This window comes from Python bivittatus, unplaced genomic scaffold (assembly GCF_059951505.1).
Source record: "Python bivittatus isolate LINGU-HERP-01145 unplaced genomic scaffold, Pbiv_v1 ctg000610_np1212, whole genome shotgun sequence".
Classification (NCBI taxonomy): Eukaryota; Metazoa; Chordata; class Lepidosauria; order Squamata; family Pythonidae; genus Python; species Python bivittatus.
In genome coordinates this window covers 51,507,692-51,531,258 of record NW_028277088.1, presented here as the reverse complement: position 1 = coordinate 51,531,258, position 23,567 = coordinate 51,507,692, and the positions used below count along the sequence as shown (strand labels likewise).

The following is a 23,567-nucleotide window of genomic DNA, read 5'->3' as shown; positions in this document are numbered from 1 at the left end:
GGTGGTCCTCAGTTTATTATGGAATTGTTGTGCCTTATATTCATTAAAAATACTGTTTTATTAGTTAGTAAAAGCGTAATACTTTACAAAGGAGCCCAATATCCTAAAACATATTTTTGATGTCCAGACTCAAGTATGGAAAGACTAGCATGCATTCATCAGTGTTACAAGTTACATTCAATCCATGCATCTTTATATATGGGACAGAGGCATCATTATTAGGGAACATTAATTCCTGGTATCATAGCTGAATCAGTGCAACCCAGCCCAATTCATTCAAGAAAATATGATAAAGTGACACCACTTAATATTGACTTTACCAAGTCAGTGGTAAAATTTCATTTTAGTTACACGTGTATTGTGTGTGCTTGGGTGGGTGGACGTATTTAATATAGTTATCTATAATAGAAAAATTTGCATTAACATTTTCCACGTTTTTGTGATATTTAACAAAGAAAACTAGTAAAAAAGCTAAAAATATCAGTGAATAAAAATAAAGAAAAGTAAGGGATCAACTTTTATACTCTTTATCAGCATATAATATAATGCTTATGATTCTAGAATGGCAATGTATTGGTTGGAGAAGACTCCTAAGAGCCAAGAAACAAACATGGACAGCCAACAAACAAATGAATCATTAAAAATATCAATCCAGAGTTCTTATTTAAGGCCCAAGTGACCAGGTTCAATTTATCATCTTTTGGACACATTATGTGAAGATCTGGTTCTTTGGAGAAGTCTATAATACTAGGAAAGGTGGAAGGAAAGAGAAGAGAAGGATGACCAGCAGCAAGGTGGATGGACTCAATTACAGCAGCAAAGGGCGTACCCTTGGAAGACCTGAAGGACCAGAATGGGAACAGATAGAGAAAATCTATCTATGTGGTCACTAAGAGTTGACATTAATTTGATGGCACATAATCAATCAATGTATTAGTTTTTTTGCAGCAGAGAGAGAGAGAGAGAGAGAGAGAGAGAGAGAGAGAGGGAGGGAGGGAGAGGGAGAGGGAGAGGGAGAGGGAGAGAGTTCTGTGACACCTTAACGTTTAAGAAATATATTATTGAGTTTGCTTTCACTGATCTTAGATCACTTCATCAGAATCATAAGAATGGAGTTTTATACATACAAATAATTATTTTGTGTATGTGGTCAAGGGGGGCAAAAAAAAAAGCCAAGAGAAGCCAGTGATAGAATGGTATAGAATGACTATTAACAACACAATATTTAGGAATGGCATAGATATGCTTAACCTGCTGAGCTGGTTAACATATGTAACATAATAGGAAATCTCTGTGTAATCTGTGAGAAATGGTATTAACCCTCTTAATGAGTTCTACCTCAGCTATTTCAAAATGAAACTGGTCTTCATAATGACTCAAAGATGGCTATCTTGAGATAAGTGACAGAGTATCTCAGGAAGCTGAAATATCTTTCCATTGGATACATTGGTGGTGCCTAAATTGTTCAGTATCTGGGGCATGGCTGACAGGTGATGGCATATCTCATATGGGAGAATGAAGAAGTGCATGTTCCTATGGTGTTGTGGGTGATGATTTTAGGACCTAGAATATAGTAGTCAGACAATATATGGGCAGAATTGGCATTTGGATCTACCACGATGTTTGATTCTGTGTCTGATTCTGTATTACTGTGGTAGGGAATGTTATCGTGGTTAGCAACTGTTTTACATTGGACAGCTGAAGATTGGCAAGTATGGGTTTACTATTCCAGGTATATGAAAATGAAATGTGTTCAATTTAGTTCATTTTAATCACTGCTTGACTCCAAATTGACTCTGAGTGGCTCACAACTTAAAAAAATAAAAATATACAATTGGAATAAAAACCTTAAATGTGAAACAAGATGGTGAATCTGGCCAACAACAAAATATGTAACACACCCCCAAGCAAGGGGCTTCAACCACCCTAGCCTGGAGCTTGGGAGAAGAGCCAGGTCTTTAAGACCCTCTGGAACACCATCAGGGCGAGAGTCACCCAGATTTCAGGGGAAGCTCAGTCCAGAGGGTAGGTGCCATGACAGAAAAGGCACACTCCTAGGTCCCAATAGATGGCACTGCTTAGCTGAAGGAACCCAGAACACACGAAATATAATTGTTAAGGATGGGCTGAAAATGATTGATAATAAATTTAAGTGGTTTTAGTTGCAAAGTAAAAAAAAAGTTTTTACTTCACAATCATCCTATCTCAATTAACATCTACCGTTCATAACTGTCTGGTACTTTCCAACAGACTATTTCTTATGTTAAAAAGAAAGAAATGGACTGTTGTGTAATGACTTGTGAATAGCAGTACTAGAAGGCATTGTCTGGAAGTACCCATGGTCTTCCAGACAAATCTATGGCCTACTTGCTTTCAGAAGGATGCTTAATGGATTTACATCGATAAATTGCAACTTCATATATATGTTTGTATCTTAGGAAGTCCAGTATAGGAGGAATAGTGAGATGTAATTTTTCAGTGAAAAGTACAACCTATCTGCTGCTGATTAGCATAATACAGACCTATCATATAGCATCTGCAATGTAATCCATGAGAATGAGTGCATGTTGATGACCATACATATACATCTGACTGCTAGTAATGGCTAGCACAAATTCATCCTTGAAGGTCTATAAATAGCAAAAGCATCTTGAGCAATTAGGAAGAAAAAGATCCTGATCAAGATGTGAAATGGGTTTAGTTCCAATGCTCAGGTAATGTATATAGGAGTGTTGGAACTATTTCTTAAGCAAGTGACAACAAACCTAGCTAGATAACCTGAAGCACCAGTCTCTTCCCTTATTTCAGTCTCGGGAAGCAAGCCAGAAATGTTAACAGTTCATTTCTCAGAAGGGGGAAAAAACATATCATTTTTGATGGATTGTAATTTGGAGAAATGTTATAACTGTATTTTGAAAATGTATATGTTTATACAGGGAAACAAAACACACACTAATACATCAGTCTCATGTTACTCCTCTGTGCTTGCAGTGACTTTCAACGGATGTTTTTTTCCTTCATGTTAATTAATGCCAAAACTTTCAGATGAATTGAAGAGAAGACATAAAACCATATGTTATTACTGGAAAATTACAGTGCATACCTGTTCTATCTTTTCCCCATTTTAGCTGTATAACAATTTAAAATGTCCCCCCAAATCATCGTAACAATTTAACAATCTTTGCCTAATGAAGACAAGAAGCACACATCTAAAAATGTGTAATGAAATTGACATTAATGCCTTCAGCAAGCAATGCAAGAAAGATCACTAACAGGGAAGCAGAAACCTTTCACAAAATAAAATTTAAATAAAACCCGTGCATCAAAAAGCACAGTACAGCTCATCCATTAATCTCAGTTATTAAAAACATAACTGCAGAGCAATCACCATGTCCTCGATTCGTACTGAAGCTAAACTCTCAAATATAAACCCCATTCAGATGATCATATCTCATTTTAATCATCCGAAATATGACTTACACTTATGCCCTCACTTCTTTTCTTCTGAGCTGGCAAACAAGACATAAAATGTCAGTTAACTAAAGTTTCCCTTTTTGTCCAAACTGGAATATTAGATGAGCTCTAAATAAGCTAAGATATTAAGCCAACTTTAACCATGGCTTTATGTCTTGCCTAGTCTGGAAACCACCATGTATGGATAGGTCTGCAAGTAACAGAAAATATAATCAGTTAGGGACTAAGCAGCTAACAAATTTATCCATGCAATGCAAAGCAGCTATATGCTGGACCACAAGACTCCTTCATTCTTCAGTTTATTAAGACAAACTATGTTCAAATTAACATTGCCTAACCATAAAACAGTATTTTTGTTTTAAAGCTACATTTATTTCAAAGGTAAAAGGTAAAGTCCCTTTCAATTTGGGTTTGTTTCGTGGTGACTCTATGGACACATCCATAGTTTTTGCTTTGTTTTAAGTAAGCAGTTTGCCACTGATGACTTGTAGTCTTAGGTTCGGAGTTAACAAATAAATAAAAAGCTCAACATCCCTGTTGCCTTTCCTTGTTTTTAGTGTAATATAACAAAATATATAATGCTTAAAATAAAGTATTCATAAGCTAATATGAAACATATTTTGGAATCAATGTATTTAATTGAAATTCTCATGTCAAAATTACTTCCTTGGGAGTAAGTGCCACTGATATTGGTAAAGACACACAGACTGTACTGTTATTTCTACTGCTATATATTCCTGTGTATAGCCAAAGCATAATAGTATAGTTTTCTTTTAAAAGAGTTAACTTCTGTTCTTGTTACCTTCCTTTCCTCTATGCCACTACCAGATTCCCTACTGAAAATCTTAAATTTAAAATCACACCAAAGGCAAATTTAAAGAAGCTTCAGAACAATGGCAAATTGTAATAAGGCTTACTAGCAAAAATGTGACAAACACAAGATATGAGGCTGTGTATAAAATTACAAATTTTATTTTATAATGGTGTATGCAGTATAATGTACAACTTGAGCTTGAAAAGTAACATATCACAAATTTTGAATAGAACTTATGTTTGCCTTGAATTGATAAAACAGCAGATCAGTGTAGGCCACGAAACCTAATAAATTAAACAGAAAACAATGGAAGAAAAGAAAGAATAAGAGGCCATAAAATAATGAACTATTTTCTGCCAACAGAAAAAATATTATATTCCTTTTATATTTTGAATATCATCACAAGAAAATCTAGGTTTTAGCTCTGCTGAATTTCTTTAAAAGGAAAGAATTACTCAGTAAACAAAATGTTACAATCTTTTCCAATAGTTAAATACTGCCATCTTCTGAGCATCCAAAAGCAGTATGGTTCAGCCACTCAATACCCTGGTGACAGACTCCCAATATACAATAATCAAAGGAGATTTCAATGTCATTTGTCATAGGAAGATCATCTTCAAAGTTCTCTGGATATAGTTAAAACTTGGCACACAGAATTCTACTTGTCCTGATTCTGAAACATCTTAGTTTGAAGAGGTATCACAATTTTCTGGAATTGAGCCTTAAAGTGCTCAAAAAGGCAAAGACACCTTGGCTCTAGATGGATAGAGAAACACATCAATATTGTTTTCTTTGGCAACAATGCAGAATTAACGCAATGCAATACCATCTTTGTAGATTCTCTGAGAATATCTTTTAACATAACGATGATTAATTAAATTCTGCCAGCAATAGAAGCATGTTTTATGATATCAGCAACAGAAGTATGTTTTACGATGTGTCTTGCCATACATCTAGAGGATTTTCCTCATATTGTTCCATCTAACTTTTACTAACTATGGTGGAAGGGCTCACTGATAATTGAAACAGTTCCTATTTCTTATAGCTTCCAGCCATGGAAGTGAAGAAAATTAGAGAATAATTATTATTTCTATCAGTCTTCCTATTTTGCATATCTTCCCTTCCCTTCCCTTCCCTTCCCTTCCCTTCCCTTCCCTTCCCTTCCCTTCCCTTCCCTTCCCTTCCCTTCCCTTTTTCCTGATGTAATCAATCAATTTTTGGTGATTTACAGTGAATACCACAAAAGGACAATTGAAACATCTATGTAAAATACCAACAATAAATAAAAGAGAATGAAATAATAAATAAAAATGGTGCAATAAATTAAGTCAACAAAATAATGAAAATGCTGTCCAGAATAATTTGTTTTTTAATGGCTTCCTAAAGGCTAGTAGGAAGGAGACTTGTCTGATCTGCAAAATTGGTGTTATATAGTTTCAATGTTGGGAATCAGTAAGAAGGTGGACCACGGGTATGCTCATGACACCATATGCTCATGGAAGTCTGTGTCTGGTTCCTGAGCTTAGTAGCATAGACTAAAATTAAGAAATAGGATTTCAAGGGCAGTATTTCTTTTAGAGACATCCATGTAAGAAGTAATGAACTATATATTCTATGGCATTCTATTCTGTTAACATACTGCCATGATGGGTTCTCATCAGTGTTACGTGTATTGATGGTGTCCAATCCTAAACACATACAGTTAGGGGGACATTTACTGACTTTCTTCTTAAAAACATTTCATATAGTACACATACCATCCCTAAATGAACTGAGTAGCCCCTATGTAAATGAAGCTCTTTGATGGGCATTAGAGTTAGCCGCATGTTTTACTGAAAGCAGCACTGGGCATACTAAAATAATGGTCAGGGCACACATAGCTCAATGGTCCAGCCTTAGCGATGGTGATATTGCTGTCCCATTTATAGACCTACTTAGGAGTTCCACTGGAATGGCTCAAGAACCAAGGGGTATTTTGGTTCTGAACTGAGCCTGGTGATGGTTTTATTTCCCACAAACTTGTGGGTGACAAAATAAAGCAGCTAGTTAGAGCTTGGGGGCCACTTGACTCTCATATTATTGGAGTACTTGGTAATTCTATTAGCTGATTTGTAAACATGAAGGGGCAAGCTACAGAATGGCACCATTTCCTTGTAAAGAAGGGCAAATATAAGAAGTGGTTGGCACTGGCTAACCTCCACAGAGTCCCCATCTCTAGCCCTGAAGTCAAGCCTGCGTCATATCTAAGACCTATATAAAAATAACAAAAAATGTACCTGATGTTATTATTGGCACACCATTTTAAAATTCTTCCTTGCAAGTAACTGATTTTTCTGTACGGCTGTAAATATCTTGCCATATGCTTTCTACTTTTGTTTGTGTACATGATTCAAATATAGATTACAAAAGAACCTCAGCATAATGATGAGCAAGCAGCCTCAAAAAATCTGCATTCCATGCAATCAATTGTATGCGTTTTCTTTTTCTTATACACTGAAGCTTGCAGAGAGAGCAAATTTACTTTGATTAGGAACAGAAGACCATGCTGGCTGCAGTTTTGTTACCTAGAGAGACAAAAACTTATTACATTTTGATTAAGACTTGGGCCCAGTTGTTCACAAAGTCTACAGTATTAACAGATTTATTGGCTTAAGTGGTAATTAGATGTGGTCCTAAATCAGCTGAATCAAGGTTTAGAGGGGAATATAAGTTCTATATTTAGAATTCTAAATAATTAGTCTGATTTTGAAGTATGCTAAGTACTCAACAACTCTGAATAAAGTTCCCTCTGAACCCTTATTCTATGATTCTTAAGTGTTAAATTTTCCACAAGAGTTCTACCCTCATCCGCCCTGGAAACATTTATTTTTCTTCTATTATATTAGAGGTTTCAAGAGTTTTGGAAATCTCTAAAGTTTCTTTGTGTACCTTTATACTGCTAGAGGAATGTAACTGTAACATGATTAAAAGAAAAAAAAAAAACCCTAATCCAAGAAAAGAATAAATATTAAGTCTCATTATAAAAAGAGATCCCTTACTGTAGACAATACTCACTATAATTATCTCTAGCTTAGATTTCTTCCAGAAACACAAAGGAATATGATTGCAGGCTAAGGAATTCCCCTCTCTCTTGCCAGTTCCAAAAAGACACTTGTAATCTGGTGTGCTTACAAAATGTTTGTATATGATGCAATCTACATGTGGAGAACAATACACTGTCACAACATGCTGGCTGATCATTCTAGCAGTTAAAACCTACTGTATCATCTGGAAAGCACCAAGCTGGGCAAAGTTAGTATAATATATACTATATAATGTACTATATAGTATATGGTGTACTATACTACATGGTACATACAGGTTGTACCAAAATTCAGGCCCCATAGACAATTTTTTACATAAATTACATTAGGTGTACAAATTGGTTGCCATTTTCTTCTCAACAGTTCCTTACTCATTTGACGCATAACCATTGAGCATTCCTGAGTACAGCATTTTCTATGAAAAAAATAATTAATAAAATTAATTGCTACTGGTCTATGGGGCCTGACTTTTGGTATATCCTGTACTGTATACTATGGTATACTATGCAATGTACTATATTACTTGGGACATGATAAAATATAACATCTATATATCTCTCTGAGAGTTTAAGGGAAGGTGGACTGTACATCGTTCTGAGAGTTTCTATATTAGCTAATGCAGATCACACATATATAACATGACCATTACATGTCTGTTACATTACCATTACAAACTCTTCTGCTCTATCTTTCTATGTCTGTGGAATACTCTACAATCCTGAACATTTCACAAATATTCAGTGTGCATGCTCACAAAAACTGCAAGGGCATCTCCTGCCACTTTCATTTTCCTTGCCCCAAATCCCAGCAGTTTATCTTGGGGAACAACAGGGGAGCTCATACTTTGCAGTATCTAGCATGGATGTATGAAATCAGGACAGGTTACAAATAAACAAGAAAAGAAGATATTTAAAAAGTAAAACCTTTTTAAAAAGGTAAAGCTACTGGAGATGAAAGACTACTTTATATGGAGGTAATTTACTTTCAAATTTTAAATCACATATCATAGGGGAAGTACTGTATGTAACAGAATCTGAGATCTTCTAAACACAGGAACATCTCTCATTCTTCTCAAATCATTCCTTCAATAATTTTCAGAAATATCTATTTAAAAATAAATTTTAATCTAGTCTCTAAACTCATTAGTACTCCAATTTCTTACCTATCTGTAATCTCCAGTCCTAAACCATTTAAAATGGCACATTTTTCAAGAAATGTATTCAGAAATTATCTTTCAATTAATCATCCCTATTCCAAATCCTTTTGACTAATTGATAATTATATGCTCATTCTTCCTTACTAAGCTTCAGGCAAACTGGATAATTCTAGAATTTGGTTTTATTTTTCTTTGCTGTTAGTAAAATGTGGGAAAGAACTTATTCTTTTTCCATGTTGAAAAAGCAAGCTTCTCAGAATTATCATCTTTTTCCCATAACATTTTCTCTCAAGAAATGCAGAAGATCAGTACTTCTATGAAGGTTATTTTATCATAACAGTAAACATGCAGCTATCACTCACGGCCAAGGCTGTGTTTTCATCTAATAATTAAATATATACGAAACTCAAATAATATGAAATGGCCTTCTAATTATTGACAATTGGCAACTTCCAGATCTGGTGTGAAATGGAAGATTTCACATTCATGGTGCCAAAGGAAACACTAGCTATGATCATCCAGGCAAAGTGTGTGATTTGCATGCAATCCATGGCATTGGCTGGTAGAGTGAGAAAGACCTAAGCTTAAAATCCTGAAAACCCATTGCCAATCATAAGAACACAAAAAAAGCTATACTAGATTAGATAACAGACCTACAAGAAAATAAAGCAAAATATTGTTCCAAATCCCTTGGCCTCCATTTATACAAAGATTCCACTGTCTAAGGCCAACCAGCCAAAATACACACTGGGTGGTCAGTCTTTCCCAACTCTAGAGGTGGACTTCAACTGACATAATCCCAATTTTTGTCAATGTTGTCTGGGGATTATGGGAGAGAAATACAATTTCTCTGGAGAGCTCTGGTTGAGGAAAGCTCCTTTAAGGCACTGGAGCAATAGCAGGAGTAAGTAGATCAGCACTGTCTTACTACTGTGAAATCAAACTACTTGTATTGCAACATGACAGAATTTAATCAGTTCTCATTTTAGCTGCTGGCATTATTGGAAATAGAAGTGAAATGTTAACAATGTAGGCTTCTCTGAGCTAGAGGTTTTTCAGTCCTAGACAGGTAACTGCAATATCCATCACAACAATTACTTTTCAGAACGGAAGAAACTTTCTCCTTTTTTCCTCTTACTCCTTCCAGCTTAGTGTGCACAATACAATCCAGAATTTTTTAGATAATAAGCAACTGTGATTTTCAACATAACTGGTGCTACAGGAAATTGAAATGCAAGACAGCAAGGTAGTGTGTGTGTCTGTGTTTAAAGGAAACTATTTGCAAAACTGAGCCTGGGAAACAGATCATGGAAAACATTATGAATAAACTTTTAGTTCTTTATGTTTTGAGTGAGAGATAGTACTCTGGTCCCTGTAGAACAAGTTTTCAGAAACAGTCCTTGAGGTGTGTTAAAAAACTAAGGTTTAAATCTAATACTTACATATTTCTCTTGCCATTAAGAAGAAGAGATGGACAGTGATGTATGCACTGCACATAGGAAGACAGAAAATGAGTGACTATATTAACAGAAAATTTCCAGAATGCCACATGGGTATTAGTACTTGTAAGCACTTTCAAATTAAATGTCTTTTTTTCTGCATTACCAAAGCTAAAACATGCCTGGGGAATTCATTTCATTTATTATGTATGTCTTTGTTTTATGTATTTTTATATCTTGTCCTTTCACTATCTCCTCCTCTTCTCTTCCCCAATAAGTAATGGCTTATAATACAATATAATTCCAAAAATAATAATTTAATAATTCCAAGCACAGCATTATGCATCAGAAAGGGCTTGCTGGTTCACATAATTGCTTCTCCTAAGAAAGCAGTTCCAACTTGAATATCGGGCACACGTGTGTAGGATAAAAGGGTTTAAAATTATACAGTACATGGTATATCTCTATTGATACTCATAATAGTACTAATACTATTACAATTATAATGTGAAAAACACCCAATCAAAATATGACAGTCCCTGACTTTATTCTAACTTCTGGTTTCAAAAAGCAGGAACAGAGGGTGAATGCAGTATGTCACACTTGAATACAATTTCTAGAAGGGGTCCCTACAGTTTCTTCACAATGGCTAGGAGGAGTTTTCCTCCTAGCAGATAAAGAAAGGAGTATTACTCTATGTGTGGATTTAAATAAGAGTCAACAACGCCTTGGTGGCAAATAATCAAAGGATGTGGCAATTGGAGAGAACAGATTGAAGAGTCAGTAGGAGTTGGGCAGCATCTAAGTCAAAATATATAAATAATTACTTGTAGCCTGGACCAGATATTCAATTTTATAACCCTGCTTCCTTGGTATTAGCAACCAATAGAAAAGTTCAAGGCCTCTCTGTTTATGCGCAACTAACAAGCCTCCTATGCACTGCTTATGCCAGCAAATGCTGAGTATGGAACATTATTCTGAATTCTAGGAGGACTGTAAAGTCATGCTCAAAGAACTTGAAGACAGTGACTACCCTGCTAAGCCTGCTGGATCATAGGGTCTGTGTGATTAGTCCAAGTGCTAGTTTAAAGCTCAAGTACCTCATTTGTATTCCACTACTTAGAAGGAACTACAAATGTAGTGCTGTGATCTCTTTGACGTGAAAATCTTATCACCCCAATGGAAACATTTTTTTTTTCTATAGTAACAGCTGCAAGATCAATTTCAGAAATAGCAGAGTGTACAGATTATTGCAGATATTCTGGCTGTGCCTGTTTCCATAAGTTTCTTTTTTAATGTGAAATTTTTAATTAAGACAGGTTTCAAAAAGAAAAGAGAAGACTTCCTCTCAAAGTTAATTAGACACTTTCTCTGACACACCAAAAGGGTGGGGTCAATGACTCACTCAACACATAAGTAGGATCATTATTCAAATGAATAGTTTCAACCCGATGTAGCATCAAAAACAACTAAAATATTGTTATCCATTCTTCCAGGTGAAATAAACCAGCTTCTCATAGCTTCTTCTCTATGTTGCATACTTCAAATTTGTGAGTATCTGCCAATGTGCCAAGTGTGTTTGGGTGCCTCTTGATCAAGAGTGCCGCCTGTTGTATCCTCAGAGAAGAAAAACGATGGGCAATTTTTAATCAGTAAAAGTCCTGAATCAAGGCTATTTCTGTCTATTGATGCTCACATGCTATAGTAATAATAATATGGATATGCCTGAGAATTTTATATAAGATGCAAAAAACATAAAAATAAATGGAATAAATAAATTACTAAAAGAGTAATCATATGGCAATCATTCATTTGTAAGAAAACTAGGAGCATTAATTGTATACATGCAATAAATAGATCTCATTAAAGATTATAACCAACTATTAGGCCAAAAAAAAAAAAATCCTCAATACTGAACAGCCAAAATTAGATCACCATTGACAGCTTAACAAAGTCTGAATTTATTAATTATGTAATTTATTTATTAACAATATTGAAACATCTCAAGTCTTTAAAAAATAATTGCCAGAATTTCAGAGCTACTGCTATAGAATTGGAAGGGGAATAACTATTTTTAATAATTATTCAAGAATACCCTTAGCAAAATAAGAACTCCTAAGTCAAAGAAAAGGTGGGATGTTGATAGATTGTTCTATTAACATAATTTACAGACATCTAAAAAATAAATGCATTAATAAAAATAATATAGTTAAATAAACAAAAGGCCAGTGCAAATTAGGAAGACAATAATGTATAGGGCACAACAAAACTATGCAAAAACAAACTCATATGCTTAAAAATTACTTCCCTACTTCTGCACACAATCTCTCTCTCTTTCTGTACTATTGTGAAAAGAAACTTTATCTTGTTATTTATATATGAATTGTAAGTGGGAAAATCTCATAATATATTTTTAACTTTGGTTTTTCAAGTAGTCATTATGAGGCCAGGCAAGATGGTGCTGACAAGGTTAGTAGCACACACTGAGCTCCTGCAAATTTGGCCATAAAACCAAACTTTTAGTTTCAGCCTATGTTCCCAGGACTGGATAAGATAAGATTAACTGATCTCCTGAAGTGATAGTGTCAACCTGTATTTATCTCTCTCTGGGACATCATCCCTGGATTATCTCCCCTACACACACCTTTTTTCCCCCCTTCTGGCTACTACACTGCTCTGAAGACCTAATTTATTACCTGGCAGCCAGGTGATTTATGGTCTGACATAGTGGAACTGATTGAATTCCTCTCCCTGAAGGAAGAACCCATCAAGGAGGCTTAAAACTGGCAACATGTAATACAGGAAAGAGGCTTTAGCAAATGAAAGGATGTAAATGATTATCCCTTCCCACTTGGTATAATCAAAGAAGGGAGCTGTAAACAAAAGCTTCACAATGATCCTTATCAGAAATACTTGTCTATGACTTCATATATATAATTACCTGTACCTGTGCACTCTCCTCCTTAGAACATTGCAGAGCTACAAGACTTTGGTGGGATCCCTGTTCCAATGTGACACACACAGAATATGCACACTTGTACAAACACATACACATATGGCATGTCTGCCATCATTTCCCTCAGTTTCTTTCACCACCATAACAAGCCATGGAACCAATAAATAAATAGACCTGCCTGCATGGAGAGATTGGTGGGTTGTGTGAATTTATACACTTGAAGGACCAAAGTTACAAACAAGTAACCTATACTTCAAATCGTCTGTGAAACACATGTGGGTGAATAACAAACTTATAACCCTAAAGATGAATTTAGTTATCATGAAACCAAGGTAGCCAATGCTGCTCTGATGAATGTAGCATCCCATTTGGAGCAAGCTTGTAAGAAGGTGGGTGGCTGCTTGGGCCAGGCTGCCACTCTGCACAGTTCCTGCAATGGAACTTTCCTGAGTACAGAGATGAAATGGAGATAGCTCCATGGAAGGCCTATAATGTTCTATGTTGACAGAAAGTTGGTTAACTCATAGCATAGGTTGATTGAAATTATTGCTCATCTGGATAGATGTTGAGATTACATTAAAATGTATTGGTCATTCATAATATTTAAAATAATGAGACTTCAGAAGAAAAATAATTTGCTATTTGCTGAAGATAGAAAGCAAGAGTTTTGTACATATCTAGGGTGTAGAATGCTCATTCCAGGAGTAGAGACAGACCAGTAATAAAGATACTGGAGAAATAACATCCCTATTCATATGAAACTCTGAAACTTGTTTTTACAGAAAAGAGGGGTCTGGATATAAGATGTCTCAGGTTTTATGAAAAGAGGGTCTCTGATCTAAAAGCAGAAAGGTTTTTCATTGATTCTAGCTTGACTAGAAATGCACTTTTCAAAGATTTTCTTGGCCAACATAAAAAGATTCAGAATACAATGGAAAAGGGAAAAGGGAAAACAGGGTGCAATTAGACTTAGCAGACAAACTTTAAATAGGACAAGAGGAGGTTGATGAGTTTTATGGTCAAGTTCAATCTGAAATCAAAAGAACTTACAAGCAAGATGTTCTGCTTGTGGTTGGACTGAACTCCCAAAGTTAAAAATAGTAAGGAGAAGAAGACTATATGGCCTAGAAAGCAGAAATGAAGCAGGAGGATGATTTACCAAGTTCTGCTAGTCCAATGATTTCTTCATTGGTAACACTTTCTTCCAAATTACACCTATATACATGAAAATTACTAGATGGAGTACAAAGAAGTAATATTGACTGCATTATTGATACAAGGAGGTGAAAATAATGAAAGTAATAAAAAAGATGTGACCAAAACTGACTGTAGAACAGATCACAAATTGCTCATGTGCAAGTTCCAAGTTAAGTGAAAGCAGAAGAATAAAGTCAACCAGTTTCCATGACATGATTTTAAGCATATACCCACCATTTTAAAGGAGAACATCAGGAATTGCTTTGAAATCTTGTACCTCATTGATAGAGAACCAGAGGAACTGTGAAATAAATTTCAAGAAGTTGTTAAGGATGAATGTAAAAAGAGACCACCAAGGACCGAAACATGAAAGAAAGGAAACTGGATGTCAGAACAAATGGTAGAAGCTGCGAAGAGAAGCCAAAGCCAAGAAAGATCTCAGGAAAGAACTTAAAGAATTTCAGAGTTGTTTGAAGAGCAAGAAGCAGAATCAAAACAATATCTGTAAAGACACTGAAGATGGAAAAAGATACATAAAAAACAAAGAAAGCCTTCCAAAAGATCTTTGAACTCAGGAGGTTACATCCTTGAACTTATATGCTAAAGGATACCAATAAACAGATAAGACAAACTGACTCAAAGAAAATTAAAGAGGGAAGGCGTATATTCAAATTCTGTATAGTTGAGATGTCAACATCTAGAATGCCTTATAAGATATTCCCTAACCTCTAGTTCCCTAACCTCTAGTTCTACAAGATGAAGTCAGATCAATGCTCCAGTCATTCCAAGTCAGAAGGCTACAGGAATTGAAGAAAACTAAAAAAATATGGCAAGCAACAGAAGAAGAATCTCAAAAGATTTCAACCAAACTATCCCAACAAATCTGGAGAATGACAAAGTAGCCAACAGATTGGAAGAGGACAATTTACATATCAATACCATAGAAAGGAAATGTAACAGAGTGTGCAAACTATCAAAACATATCCTTAAAAATCAGGCTAGAATCACCCAATACAGTTTAGAGCCCTACATGGAAAAGAGAATGTCAGACGTTCAGGATGGTTGTAAAAATCCTGCCTTAGGTATTAGTTGGGTGACTTTGGGCCAGACACTCTCTCTCAGCCCAACCCTCCTCACAGGGTTGTTGTGGGAAAAGAGGAGGAGAAAGGAGTATTAGGTAAGTTTGCCACCTTGAGTTGTTTATAAAAATAATAAAGGCAGGATGAAAAAAAAATGTTTTTTAATGGCCAAGGAAAAAGAGCATTGCTGATGCATGCTGGCTAATCCAGAAAGCTAATTGAGAACACCAAAAAGAAGTCAATATACAGTATGTTTCATTGATTATAGCTGTTAAGCTTTGATCTCATACTATGGAATGTGCTTAGAAAAATGGGAATCCCAGAATATTTAATTGTACTCATTAGAAACATATACAGGACAGAAAGCCACACTCCAACAGAACTTGGAGAAACAGATTAGCTCCAGGTCAGCCAAGGAGTGAGACCAAGTTGCATATTCTCTCCTTATTTTATTCAAACTATACGCTGAGTATACTGTATGCGTAGGGAGGCTAGATTGGAAGATGAGCATTGTTTTAAAATTGAAGAAACATCAATAACCTGCACTATGCTACTGATATAAATCTGAAAATGCAAATGCCTATTAATCAAAATAGAAAAGCACAGTGAAAAAATTGAAATTAAGATTATATTATAAGAAGAGCAAACTAATAACAGATACAGAAACAAGCCTTAAAATTGAAAATGAAGATACTGAAGTGATAGATAGCATCTGCCTTTTAGGATTGAATACTAATAGCAATGAAACCAAGAGTCAATAAATATGCCATAGACTGGCAGTTGGTAGAGTAGCAATAAAGGCCTTAGAAAAAATATTCAATTATCACAATGTGTCTATCTTGAATATCACCTAGAATCGTGCTGGCAACGATTTTCCCTGACACTCTACGGAAGCGAGAGTTGGACTCTGAAGAAGCAGGTTAGAAAAAATATTGATGCTTTTGAACTTATTGCAGAAGATCCCCCACCCCCTTTTTAATAAATTTTATTAAAAGTTTTACAAAGAACATAAAAAACTAATACAAACTAACAGAGTAAAAAGAAAAAAGAAAGAAAAAAGCAAAAAGCAAAAGTTCAGAGTTAAAAATAGAAAAAAAATTGATTTCCTTTGCACAAACATAAGTACAATTACAAAATTATCTCTTACTCTATGATTACAAAAATAGCTCACTTTTTCTATTATCCAATTTTTTTCTAATCATCAAAACCACAAGTCATGAGTGCATTTTTTTCTGTTTCATGCAAAAAATCAATAAGCGATGGTGTTGCAGAAGACTCCTGAGAATATCAAGAGCCAAGGGGGAAAAATTAAACTAGAGTTCTCACTTGAGTCACAAATGACCAGTCTCAAATTATCATATTTTAGACAAATTACTGAAAGACTCATCTCCCTTGAGAAGCTCAGAATGCTGGGAATAATGGAAGGAAAGAAAAGGGGACAAACATCAGCCAGATGGATGAACTCAATTACACTGGTAATGGGTGAACCATTAGAACACCCGAAGGGTCAGGTTGGGACAAATCATCCTGGAGAAAGTCTAGCTATGTGGTTGCTAAGAGTTGATATCAACCTGATTGCGATATTAATCCATCAATAAATTAATCTGTCATATTTAGTTGAGTGCTAATAAATGGTATCACCTCAGAGCAAAAGAGATGGTATTTTTAGTATTAATGAGGAGATCCAACTATTTTTGTGCCAACAAAGTGAAAGTGATGTCATTTTCAGTATGATCCCTGGATGTGATTATACAGAGAAGAGTAAACTGTAATCTCCTTAACAACAGTGCATCACAATGACCACCATATATTTAGTAAAAATACTTGCACTGTTGGAAGGTTGAGGATAATGTTCAGATTAGGAGTTAGCAGAACCTATATGGAAGAGTAAATACTGTACATGATATGGAGGAAAATGTATGGATGCAAATTAGAGCAACAATAGGACAGCTTGAATAGTGACAATCCTGAATCTAAAATTGGAAAGGTAGGAACTGATTTCTATCAGACGTATCCCCTTAATATTTTTAGAATAATTAGAATTTATCTCAAAAGATGCACTTAGTTCTATAGCATCCTTAGAGTGTTCCTCTTGAAGCAAGCCAAGAGTTGGTACTGAGTATCTGTGTGGACAGAAACTACATTTCAAAGAATTAAATATTCTCATGCTGATTTGCACAAGTAGCTATGATTTTTTGGGTGATGAAAACTCAGTTCATTAAATAGTGGGTGAAGAAGTCCTTAAATTGGAGTACTGTCTTGGACTCACAGTAGGAAATATGGACTATGAGTAGAAGATGGTTGCTGCAAGGTTTGGCATTAGGTTTGGGGGCTGCTGAAAAGGATCTTCTTGGAGTCTGGTATGGTATAAATACCTACTGGTATCTTGGAAAAGAATGATGTGCCCTGGACTTCCATTTCAAAACTGGGGTCTGCAAGTCCACTGCTGGACCCAGCTTTCTGATTTGGACCCAGTTTCTGAGCCAAATGTGTTAAAAATTTGGACTCTGGAATCTCATGCAGTAATGAAATGCTCAAGGGAATACACAGCACCCAGAGTTTCTGTTAACCTACACAATCGTTATAGCTTTTGTTTTAGGTTTTGTTAGAATTGTAATTGTTAAGTGTTACGCATAGACACACTCACTCCTACTCATTTGCTCTGTTTCAATGCTATAATACATGGGAGTTGCGGACAACAGGAGCACGTAGCAGATGTTGATGACAGCATGCCCAGATGAAAATCTTCCAACAAAGACCTGGCAGCTTGTCTTTTTATCCTTTGACAGCTGCATTCCATCAGCATTTTATCACACCTTAGCTGTCCTTTTATTGACCTGTTAGGTTGTTAGGTAAAACATGCCTTGGTGCATGGCAGTTAACTGTTCACATTCTTACCTCTGGTTGCTGGTCCCTGCCTGATTTCAGAGTTGACTTCTTTATCTTGTTTAGTTCGCTTGTTTCTGCATTCTTCTCTAGGGTGAAAATTTGGTCATTCTGCTTCATCTACTTCTTTTAATATGCAACTGTTACAATTATTGTTTTCACTCCATATTCTCCATTGTGCTTGGTAGAATTAATTTGCTCATCAGCCAAAAATATGCAGGATATCTTCTTCAGGTACTGAAGTATATAAACTATGAGGGGAGATACTTTTCTTCTGGGAAGTGCTGCTACCAGGAAGAGCCTGGTCATTAAATATTTTGAAGGTTATCACTGGGGAGTCAGCCTTCATCCCATGATGTCAAGTTTTCATTCCTTCTTGTCCACAAGAATGCAAGTAGCTTTTCTCAAGACTGATATGTCTCCACAATTATGCATTTAGGAAAAAGAGTGCATTAAAAGTGCATTAAAAATGGATGGTGACATAAAAGGGTTTCTCTGCACTGAGACTTTGGTTGCATGGAGGATGATTTAGTTCATGAGCCCATTGCTATTTTGAGGAATGCCAGTATGAGAGCCACCTGGACAAACAATTGACACCAGACCAATCCATATCAAAGAAACAAACAGATGGAAACTGTCCATCCTGCCAAAAGAAATGGACTTTTAGCCCCTTACTCTCACATGTCCACCTGTGAATTTCTACTTTTCCTCCAGTTTCTTTCTAAATAATGAGTCTTTAGCTGCACAGATGGGAGAAACAGGGACAATAATTTGAACCTAGATTTCATTATAAATACAGCTTCAATTTCATACATAGCAGCTTTAGAATTCTTTTGTAGTGTCTTCATCAGATTTTCTACAATATATTCAGAACTTTTATGTCCTTGGAACCCTATTCTTGCAGTTTCTTCCCTAGCTTGTCAAGGGGAGTCTGACAGCTAGCATCATAGAACAGTATCCTGAATAGTACTAAACACATGATCCTTGAGTGATATCTTGGTCTCAAAGCCCAGAGATATGACCACACATATCAAATCCATGTAAAACACATTCTTTTTTTTGTGAAGGCAGTGCTTGATCATTAGTTTTGCATCTGGTTACTGCTGATCGGTCTTTCTGATTGAAGGATGAAGTCATATCATATTCATAACCCCTTTCTACAGAGAAAGAGGTACACATATCTATATTTATTATTCACAGAGACCACAGTGAAGAAAGTTTTGTATACAGGGGAATACAGTGTGGAAAGGCAGGATGATATTAAAATAAAATATAGCAAGAATTGTCAAGAAGGAGCTATTCTATGGAACTAGTCAGCCAACATTCTGTGCCAAGACACAGAACTAACTTTCCTTCCTTCCTTCCTTCCTTCCTTCCTTCCTTCCTTCCTTCCTTCCTTCCTTCCTTCCTTCCTTCCTTCCTTCCTTCCTTCCTTCCTTCCTCCCTCCCTCCCTCCCTCCCTTTCTTTCTTTCTTTCTTTCTTTCTTTCTTTCTTTCTTTCTTTCTTTCTTTCTTTCTTTCTCTCTCTCTCTCTCTCTCTCCCTCCCTCCCTCCCTCCCTCCCTCCCTTCCTTCCTTCCTTCCTTCCTTCCTTCCTTCCTTCCTTCCTTCCTTCCTTCCTTCCTTCCTTCCTTCCTTCCCTCCCTCCCTCCCTCCCTCCCTCCTCTTTCTCTCTCCCTCCCCTCCCCTTTCTTCTGTCTTTCAGTATATTCAAAAGTAAACAATTAGATATTACTGCTCTTTTCAAAGGCTATCTTAAACAAGCAAATTGATAGATTCATTATTTAAAAAGAAACTAGGGACAAAAGTGGGAACCCATAGGTCAGAATGGTGACTATATGCACAATTTCTGTTTCAGCCTTATTCTCCATCTCCCAACAGAGAACAAAATATTCATTTCCTTTTCTGCTGGAACACTTTCCATTTTATTGCTGATCTTTGAAAACTTTGCAAACCTATGCATATTTATTTAAAAGTAAGTCCCAATGGATATAATGGGACCTATTTGGAGTAGATATAGTGAGGGTGGTATTGTACAACCCAGACAAATGCTATAATTCCAAGAAAACTGGTCTGTACAGAAAATTTTAAACATTTAAGAACTGTGGTTTTCCTTCCTCCCTCCTTTAAACCAAAACTAAGTATAACTGGAGGGGGGCAATAATAGGATTTACAGAGCTGATAATTAGAGAAAAAGTTACCTCCTGCTTATATTGTCAAAACGATTATGCTTTTCCATAGAGCAATGAATATTTTTGTATAGCAAAGCTACACATTAGAAGAAATATGGGTCTACTGCTGAAAATGGCAAATTCTTTATGAGATCTAACTTCTGTGGTTTAAAATACAATGTCTCTATTTCTTAATATCACAATGTTGTGTTTTTTTTACCCTGCTAGCCAAATAATGACGAAAGAAGAATCATGTTCTTCTAGGTCAGCACAGATACTTTTCTATCTATTCCGGTCATTTATCAACTAAGAAGTCCATAAATCAGACATAGAAGGAACATCCTCCTCTCAGAATTTCTCTCTGGTAATTGGTAAAGAAGCATACTGCTTCTGAACTGATGTCACAGGCATTCAGGTAGAGAGAATAGTTGTCCCTTGGTGGAGGTTTGCCTGCATGCAAATGTCTGCATGATGTCAGCATGGAGCCATTATGACCATCAGGCACTGAAACCTTATTTGCCATTAACTCATCACTTTATTTTTTAAGTTACCTTACATACTGGTCATCTTATAGTTAATATTTTGATGTGAGATCAGGAGGGTGAAAAAAACTCAGAATTTTATTTAATGGCACTCCTGTTTTTGTCTTAATATGCTATTCTGTCCCCGGACCTTCCTTCCACCTAAGCTATTCTTTTTATGTCTTAGAAGGGTACTACAAATGCCATTTACTAGGAAATCTATGTTTCTGTGCTAAAATGGACACATAAAGCAGTTATAAGAAATTATTAATTCATCTAGTTATTCTGCCCTGCACAATCTACCATCGCAGTTGGATGTTTTTGAAAAGACTATTTGCTGTTCAAATACACATCCGAACCTCCATTTCCATTAATGAATCTTATATTCCTGGAACTGGATTTTCGATCACTTGGTGGAAAATGAATACAACCAAGGTCAAAAATGCATCACAGCTTGATGGAATATGTATTAAAACAGTTCATGGCATTCACAAAATCTGACAATGAGCTTTAAATAAAACCTGAATTTGTATGTTAGCATATAAAATAAAAAGGAAATGTCCCCCTTTCTTGGTTGCCAAACACACATAAAACAGATTCCAAGAGAAAAATAGATCTGCCGTTGAGACTAAATTTTTAATGAATTCCTTTGCCAAAAATAATTTTTATAATTATCACTTCATATCATTTTGGTTAGTTTCTACTTTTATTCTAAAAAGTACCCTGCAGGATTTTAAAAATGTTATTGTGATATTGAATTCTCCTCAAATAATCCAATTTAATGCTTAATTCTATTAAATCAAGTCTTTGTTCTACAACATATAAACACGGGTTGTATTTCATTTGGTAAAAGGAAGAATTCCATTCAATACATCTGTTTTTTTAAGAATTGTTCATTCTGTGGGAGGCATAATTTTTGTACTAGATATTATCTTTGCTGCCCAACAATGGTCTATATAAGAAACACAGAGAAAAAATAAGTACAAATGAAATTTCACAATATTTGAAATAGAAGTATAATTTAAATCCATTTCTGCGTCTGGGTTCCAGTCCACAAAAGCTTAAAGGCATAAAATTTATGCCTTTTCTGAAGATATCCACTTAAACACTTTGCTTTACTTCTAGCTTAGCAAGAGAAATGATACCTCATTCTGTTCCTTACTATGATCTGTCTATCTGTCTTGTCTGTCTGCCTAGATTAGTCCCTGCAGTTTTCTCGGCAAGATTTCAGAAGTGGTTTGCCATTGCCTTCTTGCTAGGACTAAGAGAGAGTGACTGGCTTAAGGTCACCCAACTGGCTTTGTGCCTAAGGTGGGACTAGAACTCACCGTCTCCCAGTTTCTAGCCTGGTGCCTTAACCACTACACCAAACTGACTCTATTTTTACTTTGATGTAGTTTGACTACAATTTAATTATTGAGAGAGAGACTAATCTTTAACCAGTATTTCTGCTATTGGCTAATAACACTAAAGAGTACATTCCATTTGTAAATCCAGCTGCTAATGCTAAGTTCTTATCCATCTATGCCTAGCACAAATCGTCTAAATCAGAAGGTGCTTAATGTCATTCTCAAATGTGACTAGCATTTACTATAAGATAGAAGATAGCTGATATTGTGGAATAGCATCCCCAAAGCCACACACATAGTCAGATATATAAAGCCAGTGCACCAGTGCAATTACAAGAAGTCTTGGTTAATGCAATTTTTTTATCCTTGCCTTTTTTTGAGAGGACAGCTTTCAAAACTTTAATTTGAAATGCAGTTTGGGTATTATACTTATCTCTTCTAGGTAATCGTAAGCAAGCCAATTTGTGATAAAAACAACAAAACCCCTACAACATGTGCTTCATGAGAAGTTAAAGGAATTACTATAGGAATACTCGATTATGTGGTTGTATTGGGAAAAAAAATACTTTTTTCCCCAAGAATCCCAATATTCTTTATTAATAGTGGAGATCATTCATTATTCATTCATGGGTTTGCAAGAGCAGCTGCAACTATTAATCTATGGTCACAAAAGTTCTGCATGTGGAGGAGAAAGTAAATAAGCACATAAGCAAGACATATAATTAGATAAGGATCTACATACAAAATTTCATTTCCAGCTGTTTCTAAACAGCTGACAGTGCTTGCAGCTTTAGATTATCTATTAATATTTGGATGTACCCTAGGCATTTTCAAGATAAAGGCACTAGCCAATGCTTTAAAATATGTATCTAGTGCATATGAAATACTTCACAAAACATTTGAGTTGTGTGTTAGTAGTCACGTGACTTAGAATTGACTATATCCATTATACAGCTTTTCAAATTAACAGACATATTGGAATGGAAAGGTTATGAGACAAAGATCACCATTCCTTCATTAGCATCTTGTATAAAAGTATCTTTAAATGACTGAACAGTGAACAATCCATTTAATAAGTATGCAAGTTATTTCAATATAAATCAGGCACTATGTTGAAATAGCAAAATAGCAATATTATAAATGTTGCTAATTAAAGTCAATCATGGGGTCACGAAGAGTCGGACACGACTTAACGACTAAACAACAACAAATTAAAGTCAATATATCCCAAATGTGTTTGATTTTAATACGCTGGCAATTTACAGCAGTGTCAGCACTTAATTTAGCAACCTCTCTTTTACCATTTTTACAGGGAGGTTTACTCTGATATTTGGGGCAGCAGTGATTTCTTTTTAGATTAGCTCCATGGGTAAAATAGTCTATTTCTCCTGGGCATGTTTTATTTTAGAACACTTTGTACTTAATCTAAAGAATCTCCCACCC

At 35.6% G+C, this 23,567-nt stretch overlaps 1 protein-coding gene across 5 annotated transcripts in view; it reads right to left on the bottom strand.

Moving 5' to 3' along the window:
- The window catches only part of SUGCT (succinyl-CoA:glutarate-CoA transferase), a 285,135-nt gene that overhangs the window by 60,676 nt on the left and 200,892 nt on the right, over positions 1-23,567 (bottom strand). The window contains exons 13-14 of one of the 5 annotated variants that reach the window (XM_088150006.1): positions 9,970-10,016; positions 7,344-7,482 (exon numbers count right to left, since the gene is read on the bottom strand). The exons of 3 other annotated variants lie outside the window; for them this stretch is intronic. In XM_088150006.1, the coding sequence (XP_088006132.1) occupies positions 7,359-7,482; positions 9,970-10,016 (171 nt within the window). In that variant the 3' untranslated portion in view covers positions 7,344-7,358. Of the gene's footprint in view, positions 1-4,461; positions 4,573-7,343; positions 7,483-9,969; positions 10,017-23,567 lie in introns of those variants that run through there. One more of the 5 variants, XM_088150007.1, reaches the window with a different exon arrangement.